Genomic DNA, 16,219 nt, shown 5'->3' on the forward strand with positions numbered 1-16,219 from the left:
CACTTTTGCTAAGCATATATTTCCCTATTTTACTATTCCCTAGCTCAGTACTGGCAAACCTTTTCAAGATCACGTGCCCAAACTGCAACTTAATGTGTTCATGTGTTGGCTATAAGGCCCCTGCATTACCCCAGAGAGTGGAGGGAGGAAGTGCTTGCATTGGGCAGCTGGGCAGAGGGGCAGGGCATGTGAAAAATGTCCTCAGGGGCTTTGGAGAGGGGAAATGGAGCAGTCCCCTCTGGGCTGCCAGGGCACAAATGCCATGTTTTCGCCAATACAGCCCCTAGCCTCATATCACAAGGTTATTTTTGTAATTTTTTTTCTTTCAAGGAATCTTAAATGATTTTGATGTATAGATAACTTATTGGAAGAGAGCCTTTAAGGTAACATTCTCTAGATTGATTAAAATGCTTTTTCATAATCAATAAACAATAAGCACAGTAGGAGAATGTATTCTCAACATATTTCAGACAATTTTAACATGGTAAAGATGTGGTCCATTTTATAATATTGTTTGCCAATACCTGCATCAATACCTTCAACAGGAATATCCTAGGTCTATGTATAGAGAAATCTCAGAAGATAATGCATAGATGGAAAATTTGGTAGGCATTTAGGCTGAAAATTGGTGATGACCCATTGGTCACCTAACTCCCCTCCCCCCCCAACATTAGTAGAGTCAGATATGTTTTTCATATTTTTTCTATTTTCTCCTCCTTCATATACAAAAAGACTGAACTAGAGGGCCTCAAAGGTCCTTTTCAGTTCTGTGAAATATGAGCCAAAGATCCTATCTAGTGAAATGATCCTTCAGAATCCTCACAATTGTCATGTCCAGCACATGACATAATTTCTTTTATAACCTGCATCCAAACCAGTTATTTTTTCCAGACTTTTCCTCTTTACTGACATTTCTTCCATATATCTAGGAGTGTGATTTTAAAGAGTCCTAGTGAGGTGTTGCTATTGTCATTGACTGTTAAGTTTAAAATAAAAAAGAATCTTTTTTATTTTTCTTCTGTTTACTGTTCTCACCGTCAAACATCCTGAGGAAGGCTTTGCATAGTTGTTTCTCTTTAAGCTTTCTTCATATGGGTTTTACCTGTTATTGTTTATGCTTTACAAGACAATACTGTATTATCCATCAGTCTTCTCTGTAAGATTTATGAAGGAGTTTATATTCTAAATTCTCTCTGCTTGGCAATTCAAGTGTTTACTACATAAGGGACTTCTGAGGCTCATCTAATCTCCTTGGAAGATAATTGTCTTACATAAGTTTAATTTCTGTTTGAAATTATCATAATCGCTATCATTAATTCTATTGTCCACCATTATCCCCTTTTCATTATCACTTAAATGCTTTCAGGATTGAGTTGTTTCAATTGTATCTTTTTATTCTTCCATTTCTTCTACCATTTTACTAATTTTGATCATTGTTTTGACAAATCAATGGTCTGACTGTACACAGAACAGCTGATCCCTAGTCGCTGGGGATACAAATACAAAAAAGGAAGTAGCCTCTGACCTTCAGGAGTTCTCCTGGGAATGAATAACATGTACATCATTAAGTAACTACAAACCATGGTAAATATAAAAAAATTTCAAGGGAGAGAAAAAAGTACAAACAACCAGGAGATTAGGAAAGACTTCCCATAAGACTTTGAAGACAGTTTCAAAAGGGGAAGGTAAGAAGGGAGAACACAGAAATGGGGCAAAGGCAAGGGAGAAAATGGATGGGAGGGGTTAGCATACTACTTTCTGCTATTTCTAGATCATTCCCTAACTATTATCCTTATGTAAATCACAGACTATTAACATCAAAAGGGACCTCAAAGACAATCTAGTCCAGGTTGTATCTAAATGAGATTAATTCCACAATCTAGTCTTTGTTTAAAGAATTACAAACTATCATATCTTAAGTGAGATAGGAAAAACAAAAAACAAACAAACAGAAAAACCAACCTGGAAATCTCTGGCTATAGAGCTGTAAGGAAATTTAAAGGGGAATTAAATAGTAAAAAATCTTAATTTTGGAATCCAGGGAATCATCGAGAATAGGAAAAATATGAGGAAAATATGAACCAAGGGAATGAGATAATAGTTAAGAACATATTTGGATCACTGTTTAGCAAAGTTCTAAAATCACTTATAAAAGCATCCCTAAAACTGTAGTACCCAGAAACTCATAGATTCACTTTCTTACTAAAAATCAAAACAAAATCTCTTCGACTTTAGCCTTTTAAGAATCTCTTCCACTGAAGCATAAAATATCTTATTTCCCACCCTGTAAATTCCTTTGAAAATTCTAATGCCTCTCTGTCTCTAGCTTCACAACCATTGCCCTAACATAAGTCTCCTTTTCTCCTCAATATTTATCAGGCTCTTACATCCATGTTTCAGTTCATGCTTTCAGGGCTTAACTTCCTCCCCACCCTGACTCCCTAGGTATCAAAATTTCTTCAATCTTTCAAGATCTAAACTATACACCGATGCCTTCTCTACCGGACTTTTGGACACATGTTTACTTTTGAGTTACTCTCTATTTTGTATGCCTCTTTTGTTTTCTCAGTAAAATTATAAACTCTTTGGAAGCAGCAAAATCATTGTACTTTTAGCATTTCAGTAAAATGCTAAACACATTTTCCTGAGTAGGTTTTCAGTAAATGCTTATTAAAATGAATTGAAGATGTAAAAGGAAAACCAGTGAAAAATTACAGAAGTCTGTTCAAAGAAGTATCCAAAATATAGTTCCAAAGGATTAAAGTATGCTCCCTATCTCTTAACAGAGAGATGGAAAAAGGTATATATATTCAGACAGAGTTGATGTTTCCATTTTTGTGGTTGATTGTACTTATTTGTTACAATGGAAAGCACTACTAAAAGGAGGAGAAAACCATTGATAAATGATCATGATGTTTAAAAAAAAAAGCATTATTCAGGGCAACTAAGTGTCTCAGTGGATAAAGTCAGGCGTGGAGATAAATCTGGTCTTAGATTCTCTAGGTAAGTCACTTGACCCCAATTGCATACCACTTACCACTCTTCTGTTTGAAGGCAAAAGGTAAGGTGTTTTGTTTTTTTTAAAGAGAATCAATAAAATATGCAAAAAAGTAGAATGAATTCACCAGTTTCATATAATAAATAAACAAAAGAATAAAAAATTCTTAAATAAAGGGTCTTCTGTGTTTCACAGAAGGACAGTAATCAAAGTTTGCCTAAAATTGTAGCAATAAGGGCTATACTAAATCTTCCTGATGGAAAGCAATTTGTAACACAAAATATTCTAAAATGTGGCTATCAAGAGACCCAAGGTCTCCCAGGGAATGTCTACCCTATTCTGTTTATTCAAATACCATTGCCAGGTTCTTCCTCCAGCCACTGCCTTTATTCATGAGTCTCTAAAGTTGTGTCCTATCCTAACTACCTAAACAATAGCATTGTAGTACAGTCTGGTTAGAGAATATGAATGAAACTTGCTTAGTATGAATTACAAAACTGACATAGAAGCAAAAGAGGGCTCATTTACCTAGAGATCTGTTATAAGTCCAATTCAATTAAAAGCAGAGAATCTGATATATTGCTATCTCCCCTTTCTGGCTCTTAAGTCTAAGTCTCAGGCTATGACCATTTCTACATTCAAAAGGTACAACTGTTAATACACTGTCACACAGAAACAGTTTAGTAAGTGCTTGTTCAATTGAATTGTATCTTAAAGATGATGTAGGCCAACCCCACTTCATTTTACAAATGAGAGAACCTGGAGCAAAAAAATGAAGTGTTGTAGTCAAGGACATTAATTTAAAGAAAAAAATAGTTGAAGTAAAAATGGCAGGAACTTTATATGCAAGGAACATTGTCATCATGGAAGACTACATTAAAACATTAAGAAGTAATAATCCCACTGAATCTGCCTGGGTCTGGCCACATCTGTTCTATGTTTGGAAGAAAGGACGTGAATAATCTCTAGTATATATAATATATACTATATTACTATAGCTAATATAATATAGTAAATAACTAAAATGGTGAGAGGACTGGAGACCATCTGAAGACTGACTGAAGGAATTAGGGATATTTGTCATGAAAAGGAAAATATAGAAGTAGAATGTGATAACTATCCTCATTTATCTAAAGGGCTGTAATTCAGAAAAGGGATTTTCTTCAGGGAAGAGGAGGGACAGAAAAAGGAAGAGAAAAGAAATATAAGTAAAAACTTGCCAAAAAATCAAAAACATCCAAAGTGAAGAATTCTTTTGGAAGTTAATAGGCTCTCTCTAACTAGAATTTTTCAATTTTTCTAGGCCATCATATGGTGACTTGTTAACACCATAAGAATAGATTTTTGGTGAAATATAGGAGACTGAATGACCATAGGTCCCTCTCAACTCTGTGAATTTCAGCTAAAAATTATTTGAGTGTAAAGTTATCTCATTATCTAAAACAATTAAATTCCCCTCCTCATCAAGCATATTAAAAAAAGATACCTGGAAAGCAATCTGAACTAATAAATGCTCCATCTTGTGATCACAACTAAAATAAATATAAGATCAGAGAGAAAACACAGGGAAATTTCCTTTACAAACAGATTACTAGGCCTCTAAATTGCTGGGCTTACCCACCACCACTATTTTCCCATTGGAAACTAAAAACTCATAGGTTAGTAGTAGGGGTAATACTAAAATGAACAATTTTTTTTGTGCTTTTTCTCCAAGTATATTGTGTCTGTCTTCCACAAAGAAAACAGCAGAGAATTTGTAAAATGCTTTGCTAAAAATTTAGCAAAACTGTATCCACAGCACTTCCGAGACACCAGTCCAGTAATCTTGTCACAGTGGAAAATAAGGTTACTCTGATAGGTATGATTGCTCTTGATGTAGCCATGCTTGGCTGACTTTTAGTGATTGCTGCCTCTCTAAAAATTCACAAACTATTCAAGGATGTTGGATTAGATAATTTCTAAGGTTCATTCCAAATCTGAGTCTATAATCCTCTAATGTATTCTAATAAAACATGCAGTGACATCATTAAGGTCTATAACACTAAAAAATTCATACTCTGTCTGAGGAAGTATAATCAACAATTTTTTTTAAGGTGTTTTTTTTTTTTTTAAACCCTTGTACTTCGGTGTATTGTCTCATAGGTGGAAGATTGGTAAGGGTGGGCAATGGGGGTCAAGTGACTTGCCCAGGGTCACACAGCTGGGAAGTGGCTGAGGCCGGGTTTGAACCTAGGACCTCCTGTCTCTAGGCCTGACTCTCACTCCACTGAGCTACCCAGCTGCCCTAATCAACAATTTTTATCCTAGAAACTGATAAGGAAAACATTCCTTCTTAATGTGGGAAAGTGGAAATGACTCTCTGAGAAAGAGAAATGTTGAAGAGAAAATGACTAGAATATAAATACAAAAAGTAACAATAAAACTTCTTTAAAATATGTTCTAGAATTTTGTCAGGAATAGAAATCAAGTTTGTGGGTGGCCATAAACAAAGAACTGTCATCTTGTGACCAATTTACTAGTAATGATCGCCTTTTTATACTTAGTTTGGTCCTTCGCAAGCAGACAGTTTATAATCTGGACCATACCTGAAGCCTTTCCAGTATGGCAGAACTTGCCAGAGACCATATTTTCTTGGCATAATCTTCAAGAACTCGGGGTCACCTCCATTCCATGATGAAGTATCAGAGGAGGACTTCTGGAATCTTCAAACTATAGGGCAGTGAGTTGGACTTCTTTGACTTTGTCTTGAAGAATCAAAGAAGTTGTGTTCACTGATCTATAGTTAGCCTGCCTTTTTCCTGTTTTTCAAAATCAGACAGATTTGCCTTTCTTCACTCCTATAGCATTTTCCTCATTGTCTAAGATCTTTACAAGATAACTAATAGCAGCTCTGCAATCTTATCTGCCATCTTTTAGACCCCTAGGATGGAGTTCATTTGGGACTAGTGACTTGAACTTGAGGGCAGCTAGATGCTGTCTTACCATCTCCTCATTGATCTTGGGTTTCTACTCCTTGAAAACCATTTTTGTTCTTTCCTCCCCAGTCCAAAGATCATTCTCCTTTTAAGAGAAAACAGAAGCAATATAAGAGTTGAGTAGTTCAACCTTTATACTATCATCCATTATCATCATCCTATCCATCATGAATAGGAGTTCTATCATTTCTTTTGTCTTCCTTTAGCCTGAACCATCACAAACAAAAAATCATGTCCTAAATACTTATTGCCAAGTGCAGCTCATCTGGAGTTTTAGTACTGCTGACACTATTGTTACATGACTATGGTACTTTTTTGTATTCATTGTTACCTCCACTTGCTTCCATTTTCTATAAATGTCTTTAAAAATCTCAATTGGTCACTGAGATCCCTGTGTATATTCATCAGTCTCTTTAGGCAGCACTGACTTTTCCTTTCAACCAAATCCATTTCTGCTTGTATCTTCAGAATTTCATTCTTGAGAACATCCTATTTTGTAAGGACTTTCCTCTAAAAAATATTAGGCCTTTGGATTTTACCTAAACTTTCCTTGTATTTTTTGAAACCTGTTCTTCCCCAAATCTAGGGTGCATGTCAAGACCATGCCCAGCTTTCTTCTCTTCTGTCATGAAGTCTGAGGGGGATTGGTCACTTGCCCTTGCCGCCAAGGTTCCTGTAATTTCTACTTCAGCAACCAGTTCCTCCTTGTAAATCAGAATCGGGTCCAGAATTGCAGTTCCCCTGGTTATTTCCTCTACCTTTTGAGGGATAAGATTATCATTAAAGCAAGCCACAAATATATCAGCTGTTCTGCTTTTACAAAGGAGAGGGAAAGAGATGGGGAAAAAAAGGAAGTATGAGAGTGTAAGCCAACAACAAGAATTCCAATAGATGTCTAGATAGCTTCAATATTATGTTTCTATGCCAATTTTAAGATCTCATTTCCAAACTCCAATGCAAATTTCTCCTTTCTAGATGGTCAGAGTATTACTTTCTTTTTATCCCCCTGAAAGCATTGCTTTTCATTTCCTCCTTTTATGGATTCTCATCCAAATGCAGTTTACCATTTCCCCTTATCAGGGGCTGGATTTCCTCACATAAGTACCTTGTTAATATATAAGACTACTATCTACAATCTCCTCCCCTATCAAATATGTCCCTTTTAAACAAGGTACACTAAAATCAAAGTCCAAGTACAAGTTCCATTCCACCAAATCTCAGCAATATCTAAGAAGTCAAATGGCTTAGTTAAGAAGAAATTGCTGGATGCTGGAGAAAGAAGAAAAGAATATGATTTGAGGAAACTGGGTATCAAAATATAGTTAGCATTGAATTCACTTGTTTAAATCTCTTTGACCTATCCTGTTTTTTAAAGAGCTTTTTCCTCACCAATTAGTTTTCTATATTTAAAATGAACATGCAATATAGTTTAACACATATGGTCATCTAATCCATATTTTCCAAGTAACAGTAACAATGTATCTACTACCAAGTCACCTTTGGTCTATATCAGTGATTCCCAAAGTGGGCGCCACTGGCCCCTGGTGGGTGCTGCAGTGATCCACGGGAGCAGTGATGGCCACAGGTGAATTTGCGAGTGGTGAATAACTGTAAGGGGGCAGCGATAATATGCAACAGGGGGCATTAAGTAATACTTTTTTCTGGAAAGGGGGTGGTAGGCCAAAAACGTTTGGGAACCACTGGCCTATATCATGATAATTCATAATAGTAGTCAAAGAAAAGCTGCTATAAAAAATCACTTAAATTTGTTAAGTTTGTGTCTCCTTTGCAAATATTAGGTGGTTATATCTTCTTGATAAGACAAGAATGATACTTTCTTAAATCTAGCAGTGAATTATGAAGTATCAGGAGAAGGTATTTAAAATAATATAGACATTAAAAAATAAACTAATTGGGAATTATTTTAAACTAGGAAAAAATGTAAAAATAAAGGTTTTTATCTGGGCTTCCAGCAATATCCTATTCTCTCAAATTCCTGATCTCTTTATTTTGACCCTTTGAGGAATATTCACTAAAGGAATTCTAAAAGAACTCATTGTTACTCCTGACCTCACTTCAAACCTCACTCACAAAAAACCCCCAACATTTATGTTCTCTTTCCCTGTGAAATATTTCCTAATTAATCTAAATATGTAATTTCTTCTACATTCACTATCATAAAACTGTATTTAATATTCTAGAGTTTTTTAAAATGTATCCCTTATTCCTGAATATGACAACTGTGTCCACATCAGACCTTAGATTAAAGCTTCTTTACAGTAGGAATCTCAGCTTAACTGTTTTGTACTGTGCCACAAGTAAAAAAAGGTCATTAACAAACTAGCATACATGGTCACCACACCCATTTATGAAAATCATGGTAATATCTGAAATGAAACAGTAGACTTTTTTTTTTTTAAACCCTTACCTTCCGTCTTGGAGCCAATACATAGTATTGGCTCCAAGGCAGAAGAGTGGTAAGGATAGGCAATGGGGGTCAAATGACTTGTCCAGGGTCACACAGCTGGGAAGTGTCTGAGGCCAGATTTGAACCTAGGACCTCCCATCTCTAGGCCTGGCTCTCAATCTACTGAGCTACCCAGCTGCCCCCAACAGTAGACTTTTTTGATAAAATTATCATCTATTTCTATGTTTAATAGTGATTTTTAATGGTGATTTCAGATATTATCTGCTTTCTCATATTATCTAAATAAAGACAGCTGAAAGGAATAAGTAACAAAAAATGAGAAATAGAGATGATTTTTTAGAGAAAGTTGTGTTATTTATTCAAAGAAAAAGTTAAGGCAAGAAATCAGACAAAAAAATTTTTTTTCAGATCTTTTTAATTTCTGTGAAAGAACTTCTATTATTTTGTAAAAATTGAGATTTAGAGAAGACTTATTTCAAGTCTATAAGATATAGAGCAATGTATATAATGACCATAACAACAATGTAAATTTTAAAAATCATTAACAGGAATCTGAATGCCAAATGATTTAGAAAACTAATAATGGTTCTAGAGATGACTTGGAGAAATATATTACTTCACTCTTCTTAGAATAGAAGTGAGAACTATTAGGATAAAATATTGTAAACAAGAGGCTCCTTTCTCAAATTTCTTGCTTAATTATTTTATTAATTTGTTGGGCATTTTATTGTTGTGTTATACAGGAGAGTTCAGTTTTTAATTGAGGGGAGGTGAGAGTATATTTCCAAAAATTCCTGTGATATAAAAGTCATCAATAAAAATTAATTTTTAAACTAGTTCATGAGCTATAAAAACACCTGCATTATATAAAATTTGAAATATGTTATATTGCTACTTATTATCAGCAAAATTTGATATAAGGTGGATTCATCTTGAATTTTGAGGAGGCTTATCATTCAAGTTCTAAAAGGTTATTATTCCGAGGATAACTAGGGTTTTACTTTTAAGGCACTCTAGTGGCACAGGGAAAAAGAGTACTTGGACCCTGATTTAAAAAGATCTGGGTCCAAAAGTGGCCTCAGATACTTACTTGCTGTGTTGTCCTTGGGCAAATCACTTAATTTCTTTCTGCTTCAGTTTCTGATTAGTAAAATGAGGATGATAATAGTACTTACTTCCTATGGTTGTTGTGAGGATAAAATGAGATAATGCTTATAAAGAGCTTTATAAACCTTAAAGCCTATAAAGTGCTAGCTATTATTATGGCAAGTATAAGAATGCAATGCAAAGCCAGACATTTTGGAACCTGGAGAATTAGAACACAGAAGAGGATGATCCAGTGACAGCAAGCAGGAGCAAGGACTTCTGGGAATGAAGAGCCAACTGAAGCAGCTTTGGGGGTTTTCAGCCTAGGTAGGAGGAGGTTGTTTTTGGCTGTGTGATCCTCAAAGTGAGCTTGGGAGGTTTTTCCTCAGACTTACAGAAAAGATTTACGATTTTTCCTGATCCATATGGGTTCCTGAAGCACACTTGAATATTCAACAACAGATTCATCAGTGTTGGAAAGGGGGTCTGGACTTCTGTTGGGGAGCCAACCCCTGGACCCCATTTTGCCTTGGGTTTTGCCCCTCAATATTCCCTCTGAGTTTTAATAACAATTCTTAGATATAGGAAAACTATCCAGGGATGGAGTCAGAGAAGCTATGATAGGAGAACATATAGTATTTCTATGGGTACCTTACACAGTCATGGACTGAGGGGGCTTAGGGAATCACCTTTGTACCCTCTTCCCAGTGAACCTTATTTCCAATTCCTTTGCTACCAGTTCCCTAAAATAAACCCTTTAGTTTCTTTTGTCAGATGAGAGTGTATTTCATGAGTGGGAAACAGTGTGAAGGGAGTTGAAGGAAGGAAGGCAGGCAGGTTGACCACCATTTAAGCCTGACCCCCAGCTGGGAACAGGGGGAGGCTTCTGTTTGTCCTGGCCAGCACCAACATCTTATCGGGGTTACAGTCATTTCCCCTTGTAGGGATAACATCCCTTCAACATCCACACCCCGGCATGAGTAGCAGGGGTCCCCTGTTTTCCTCAGGAAACCCCATTTTGTCTCCCAGTAAGGAGGGGGTGGCTGAGAGGAAGACGTGGCCCTTTTATATCTTCTAGGGAGTTACCAACTATACCCCGAACTTCCTAATTACACCCTCACTTCTTACACAAGGACTATGACAACAGCATTATAACAAGGTTTTGTATTTGTATCCCTACTACAAGACACAGAGTAGATACTTAATAACTTCTTGTTGATGGACTGATATAAAATTTTAAATAACTTTAACTAAAAAAGTAATACAATAAATAATTTTGCTAATAAAAGTGACATGTCAAAAGGGATAGACCAAGTAGACTTTCAGAGTATTTGCCACTGTTTCAATATCTTGAATCTGAAAATGAAACCAATTTCTCTAAGAAAAAATTATCATGTTTCTGGTAATTCCATTATAGAGTACTGAAAAGAATTGCTATTTCATTTACTATACTAGAGAGCTAATAAAACCTTAGAGATGCTAGAACTAGATAGTTTAGTCACCTCAAAATGTATATAATTGAAAATCTAAGCTTAAATAAAACTTTTAAGAGTCTAATTTAGTATTTGTAATTAAGACTAAAACCAAAGTTTTAATTAAGTGATTTTAGAAATGTGCTTAGATATAGGATCCATGTATTTTTTATTTGGTTCTTTTAGTGTTTTTTAAAACCCTTACTTTCCATCTTAGAAACAATCCTGCATATTGGTTCCAAGGCAGAGAGTGGTAAGGGGTTAGGCAATGGGGCAGGTCCTAGGAAACAGCAAGGAAATGTCTGAGGCCAAATTTGAAAGCAGAACCTCCTGTCTCCAGAGGCCTGATTCTCAATCCTCTGAGCCACCTAACTGCCCTCCTTTTGGAGGGAGGGAGGGGGGAGGAAGGGAGGCAGGAAGAAAGGGAGGCAGGAAGGAAGGAAGGAAGGAAGGAAGGAAGGAAGGAAGGAAGGAAGGAAGGAAGGAAGGAAGGAAGGGAGGGAGGGAAAAAAGACAGCAGGTTTTCCTAAATTTCTTAAGTTTCAAATTTAACAATTAAATATATTGTGATTCTTTTGATTTGAATCTGCTTGTCCCTAAGAAAAGTCATCTCATTTATCAAATTTTATTGGGGACATAAGTCATATGTATGAAGGAGAAAGAAGAAAAATAATTCTTGATGTATTTGTGGTAATACTCAGAATGTTTAAATGTGACATGGTAAAAGTAATAATTAATAGATAATAAGGATGAATATGAAAATGACAAATTTACCATCAGGCCATTTGCTAGTAAAATATGTCAGGGAGAGTTAGTGTAAGAACAGGAAAAAGATCTACCTCAATAGATATGCAGATAAGCAAATATGACACTTTTGGAAAATTATGAGAAAATTAGGGAAAATGAATGAGGTAATGGTGGGAAAGTCTGCCCCAAAGAGTTGGCTATCATTATAATATCTTGAAGGAAGATAAAGAATCTGAGAAATATTGATGAGAAGAGAACACATTCTAGGAACATGGGACAGTTTTTACAAATATATGGAGATAGAAGATAGCAGGTCAAATTAAAGGAAACATCTTAGAGTCCATTAGATTAGTAGAAAAATAAACCTGGGGAAATAGGTTGGAGCCAAACTGGCATAAAAACCTAGGGCTAACTTTTGTGGGCTTTAAGAAGGAAAGACAGAGAAGGAATTTCTTCCTTCTTCCTTAACTTATAAGAAAACCATGTTCTTTGTTTTCTTTTCAGGGGCAAGTTTAAGGTAATAGTGGATGACATGGGTAAAACAGAGAACAGCCAGCTCTAACTCAAATACTCCTAATCCTTTATTGAATTCTTATGCTTTTCATATAGTAAGATTCTACTTAAAACTTTAAAAATTCTTACCCCATCATATAATTATTTAATTTGGATACAATAAAATATTATAATTTCTTATACTAAGAGCCAAATTTCACCACTGACATGTAACAAAGACTTTCAAATGAACATTAAAGATTCTTCACAACCCTGAAAAATACAAACTCATTCTTTGTACTTTTTAAAAGCTTTCCAGAATTTGTAGACAATCTTTATTTTTTTAAGGGGAAAAATTTTCACGACATTAAATGTTACCTGTTTACACTGATTACTGGCAAGTACATAATATTTCTTTTAGGGGAATTTTTATGATGCTTATGAAACAAATATGAAAAAATGCCTGTCTTAAAAATTTCTTTAAATAAAATATGAAGAAGTTATTTTTTAACTTCCTTAAAAGAGACTCCTCTTTAAAACTCTAACTTCTTTCATTCTACCCATCTGAACATATTTTGACTATTTTGAACAACTCACCTGAATAACTTTATAGAAATAGGCATACTGTCGAGCTGTATTTTTATATTGACTGAAGACATCATGTATAGCCTGTGTTGATTGAAGATGCTGAACTTCATCTTCTTCAAAATAGAGAGGGGTATCATATTCACTGGGAAGGGTCTGTATGTATGGCAGCCAGAAAGAGCTAGGATTTGCTCGTTCACACAAAAGATGAAATGCCAGTGTGATGTTTCCCATAGCTTGAAGTATTCGGTCTTGAGAATATAAGGCCCCTGAATTAACCCAGATGTTAACAGTTATAAGTTGAATGTATTTCTAAAAAGCTCTTAATAAAAGGCATATGAATTCAAAAGGATTGAATGGTTCCAACAAGTCTAAAAAGTATTGAAAAACTTAAGATAATCTGTATTTTTTTAACATAACATTTTAACCTTTATTATACCACATTTTAATTTATGTAGGGAACTCTGGGAAAGGAAATTCATTCCACTTATGCAGATCTTCACAGAGATGTGAAGCACAGAGAATGTCTATAATCACACAGCCAGCATATATCAGACAGGAACCTAGGCTCTGCTTAACTTCAAGACTAGCCTTCTATTCACTGCCCCAAGTTGTTCCTTCATATTGAATTGTTTTTTTTTTAATTGTATTTTAACTACTGGTACATTTTTACAAAGACCATTATTAAGGATTTAAAGAATATTTTATACTTTGGCAATAATAAATTAGCATTTGAGTGTGCCCATATACGTACTCAATTAAGTAATTTAATATTCTAGCATAGGTAATTTCTCATATACATTCAAACAATTTAAAATGGTTCTTACCCAATACTGAATTTTTAGCAGATTCAACAGTCATTAACAATTTTCGTGGGACCCATAAAAATAATTCTTCTGCCTGGAAAAGAAATTAGAAAATTAAGCAGCATTATCAAAACTAATAATATATAATTTACTTTTAGTTATAAGTCACATATATGACCATACTTCATAATAACAATGCCCAGAACTAAATTTCAACACACATATACAATGCAAAATGGTCAGTAGTTTATCTTTCTATGTCAACAGATTAAAAAATCAGAAGAAAAAGATTTAACACACATACATTAAGATATGTATATATGAGTAAGTGTGTATATATATTTTATACATATAGAATTGCATGCATACATATTATATACACATAAGCATGTATATACATATAAACATCCAAATTATCAAGTAAAAGATAATAGAATCAATTTTAATTTAAATAAACTATTAATTGCTGTCTCTGTGCAAAGCACTATGCTAGGTACTGTAGCTACAAAGGTAAGATCCAGTTCTCCTATTTTCATGGAGACTACAGTGTTTGGAGGTGGAAAATCTGAGAAAAGTCAACAAGCTTCTTTATACTTGTTTCCTCACTTGCAAAATAAGAATAATTTCCACTTTTATGGGGTAATTATGAGATTCAAATAAACTTATGAATATAATGTACTTTTGAACTAGAAATGAATAATAAATAAGTAGAGACTATAATCAATGTAAGCCATTATTGCTACTCCTAATAATTCTCTATATGCCTTTAAACATGCATATATATACAATTTGAAATGTAAGTTCAGTGAAGAAAAAGTCTGTAACATATATGATCAGTGATTAGTCTCAGGCAGAACACTTAGACACTTATGTCACTTATCTAGTGATAATGTACTATTCATGACTTACTATTTTATTATATTTATTAAACATTTCTCTTGTATTATTTAACTTTTATTTATGTCTTTTCTTTCTAGTTAGCTCATATAACCACTGAGGAAAAGAACTATGTGTTATCTAACACCTACTTTCCACTTACCCTTCACAAGGTTTAATGCTGTATGCTTAATTTGCTGCTCAATATCTATGAAGCGGGTATACATCTATCTACAACTGGATCCCAAGCATCCAACCATGTATCTAACAACATGGCCCACTTCAGACTTGAGCAAAACAATCTTTAGCTAATAGATAACATATATAATCCAGCAAGTTCATAAGGCCTGCCTACTACTATTATAATTGCATGACTACCTGAAATCAGATGTTATAAAAGTACATCTATTTTTTCTTTACATATGCTAAAAATCTTATCTTGTTATATCTTATCCTATTCATTAGTTAAAGAATAATTTAAGTATCTATTATGTGCAGAGTACAATGCTATAGTATATGTGCAGACTATGTTAATACCTTTGTGAAAATAATATTAGTTTTACACACTGGAAGATTAGTACTGTTGAAATAGGGAAAAAGCAAAGAACATGATGAGATGAGTATTTTGAAGAAAATCCTACCATCTACAATCCTTTAATAAAAAATTATTTCTCTTCACTAAAACAATTAAGTTTTAAAACACATCTTATTTCTAATTTCACTGCAATTGGAGTTTTCATCATAATTTTACAAGTAAATTTGCAAAAGGGGAATATTAAGCCTAATTTCATATTTCTGGTATGTTCATACCAAATATTATTGCAACTGATGCTCTCTCCATAATTTGCCAAGTAACTTTGAAAGAGAAGGAATTTTATACTATCATATTCCTGGCGTACTCCTATCATCAATTCCTAAACTCACCTTGATCTCTCTTGTTGCTCTCAAACCAAAGCCTTCTTCTTTGAAGTTAACTAGTTCAAAACCGTCAGTTGAAGCTCCATTTGCAGCAGCCCATTTTATTAGATCAGGGAAATAATCTTCTCTTTTTCCCTCAAAAGTAACTGAAAGACCTAAATTCACCAGCAGTTTATAAGACAAAGAAATAAGGGAAATTTTTAGACCTGAAGTAAAGATTGTATGATTTTTCTCAGATTAACAAAATAATCTGTGAAACAAAACTGGAAATAGTTGTCCTTGTTCTCTCTGAAGCAGTTAAAATTACCCTCCAATTTGGTTATTAAGCAAATCAATTGCAACTTCAAGAAACATTTATTAAATACCTATTACATGAAAAGCACTGAACTGGGTACTTCTGGGAGATGAAAATTAATGACACAGTCCCTTGTCCTCAAGGAGCTCACAACCTAAGAGAAGGAAATTATAACTACTATGTCATAAAATAAATGTTTGTAGAATTGTCAAGTACTTCAACTGGGATAGAAAAATTAAATTAAAATTCTGAATTCTCTACCCATTTAATGAACTTTTACTGATGGAAGAAGAGTGAGAGGACAGGGAGAGAAAAAAGTCTCTTAAAAAGAATACTCTGGGGGCAACTAAGTAGCAAGGTGGAAGAGTACCAGGCCTGGAGGCAGGGAGACCTGGTTCAAAGTCAACCTCAGACACTTCCTAGTTAGTTGTGTGACCCTGAGCAAATCACTTATTCCAATTGCCTGGCCCTTACTGCTCTTCTGCTTTGGAGCTGATACTTAGTTTTGATTCTAAGATAGAAGGTGATGGGAAAGAAAGAA

The 16,219-nt window shown here is 34.5% G+C and overlaps 1 protein-coding gene across 1 annotated transcript in view; it reads right to left on the bottom strand.

Moving 5' to 3' along the window:
• The window catches only part of SETD3 (SET domain containing 3, actin histidine methyltransferase), an 85,229-nt gene that overhangs the window by 64,252 nt on the left and 4,758 nt on the right, over window positions 1-16,219 (bottom strand). Inside the window, exons 4-6 of the mRNA XM_044664589.1 lie at window positions 15,390-15,538; window positions 13,611-13,683; window positions 12,796-13,052 (exon numbers count right to left, since the gene is read on the bottom strand). Of these exons, the coding sequence (XP_044520524.1) occupies window positions 12,796-13,052; window positions 13,611-13,683; window positions 15,390-15,538 (479 nt within the window). The remainder of the gene's footprint in view (window positions 1-12,795; window positions 13,053-13,610; window positions 13,684-15,389; window positions 15,539-16,219) is intronic.

Source organism: Gracilinanus agilis, chromosome 2 (genome assembly GCF_016433145.1).
Source record: "Gracilinanus agilis isolate LMUSP501 chromosome 2, AgileGrace, whole genome shotgun sequence".
NCBI classification, from domain to species: Eukaryota; Metazoa; Chordata; class Mammalia; order Didelphimorphia; family Didelphidae; genus Gracilinanus; species Gracilinanus agilis.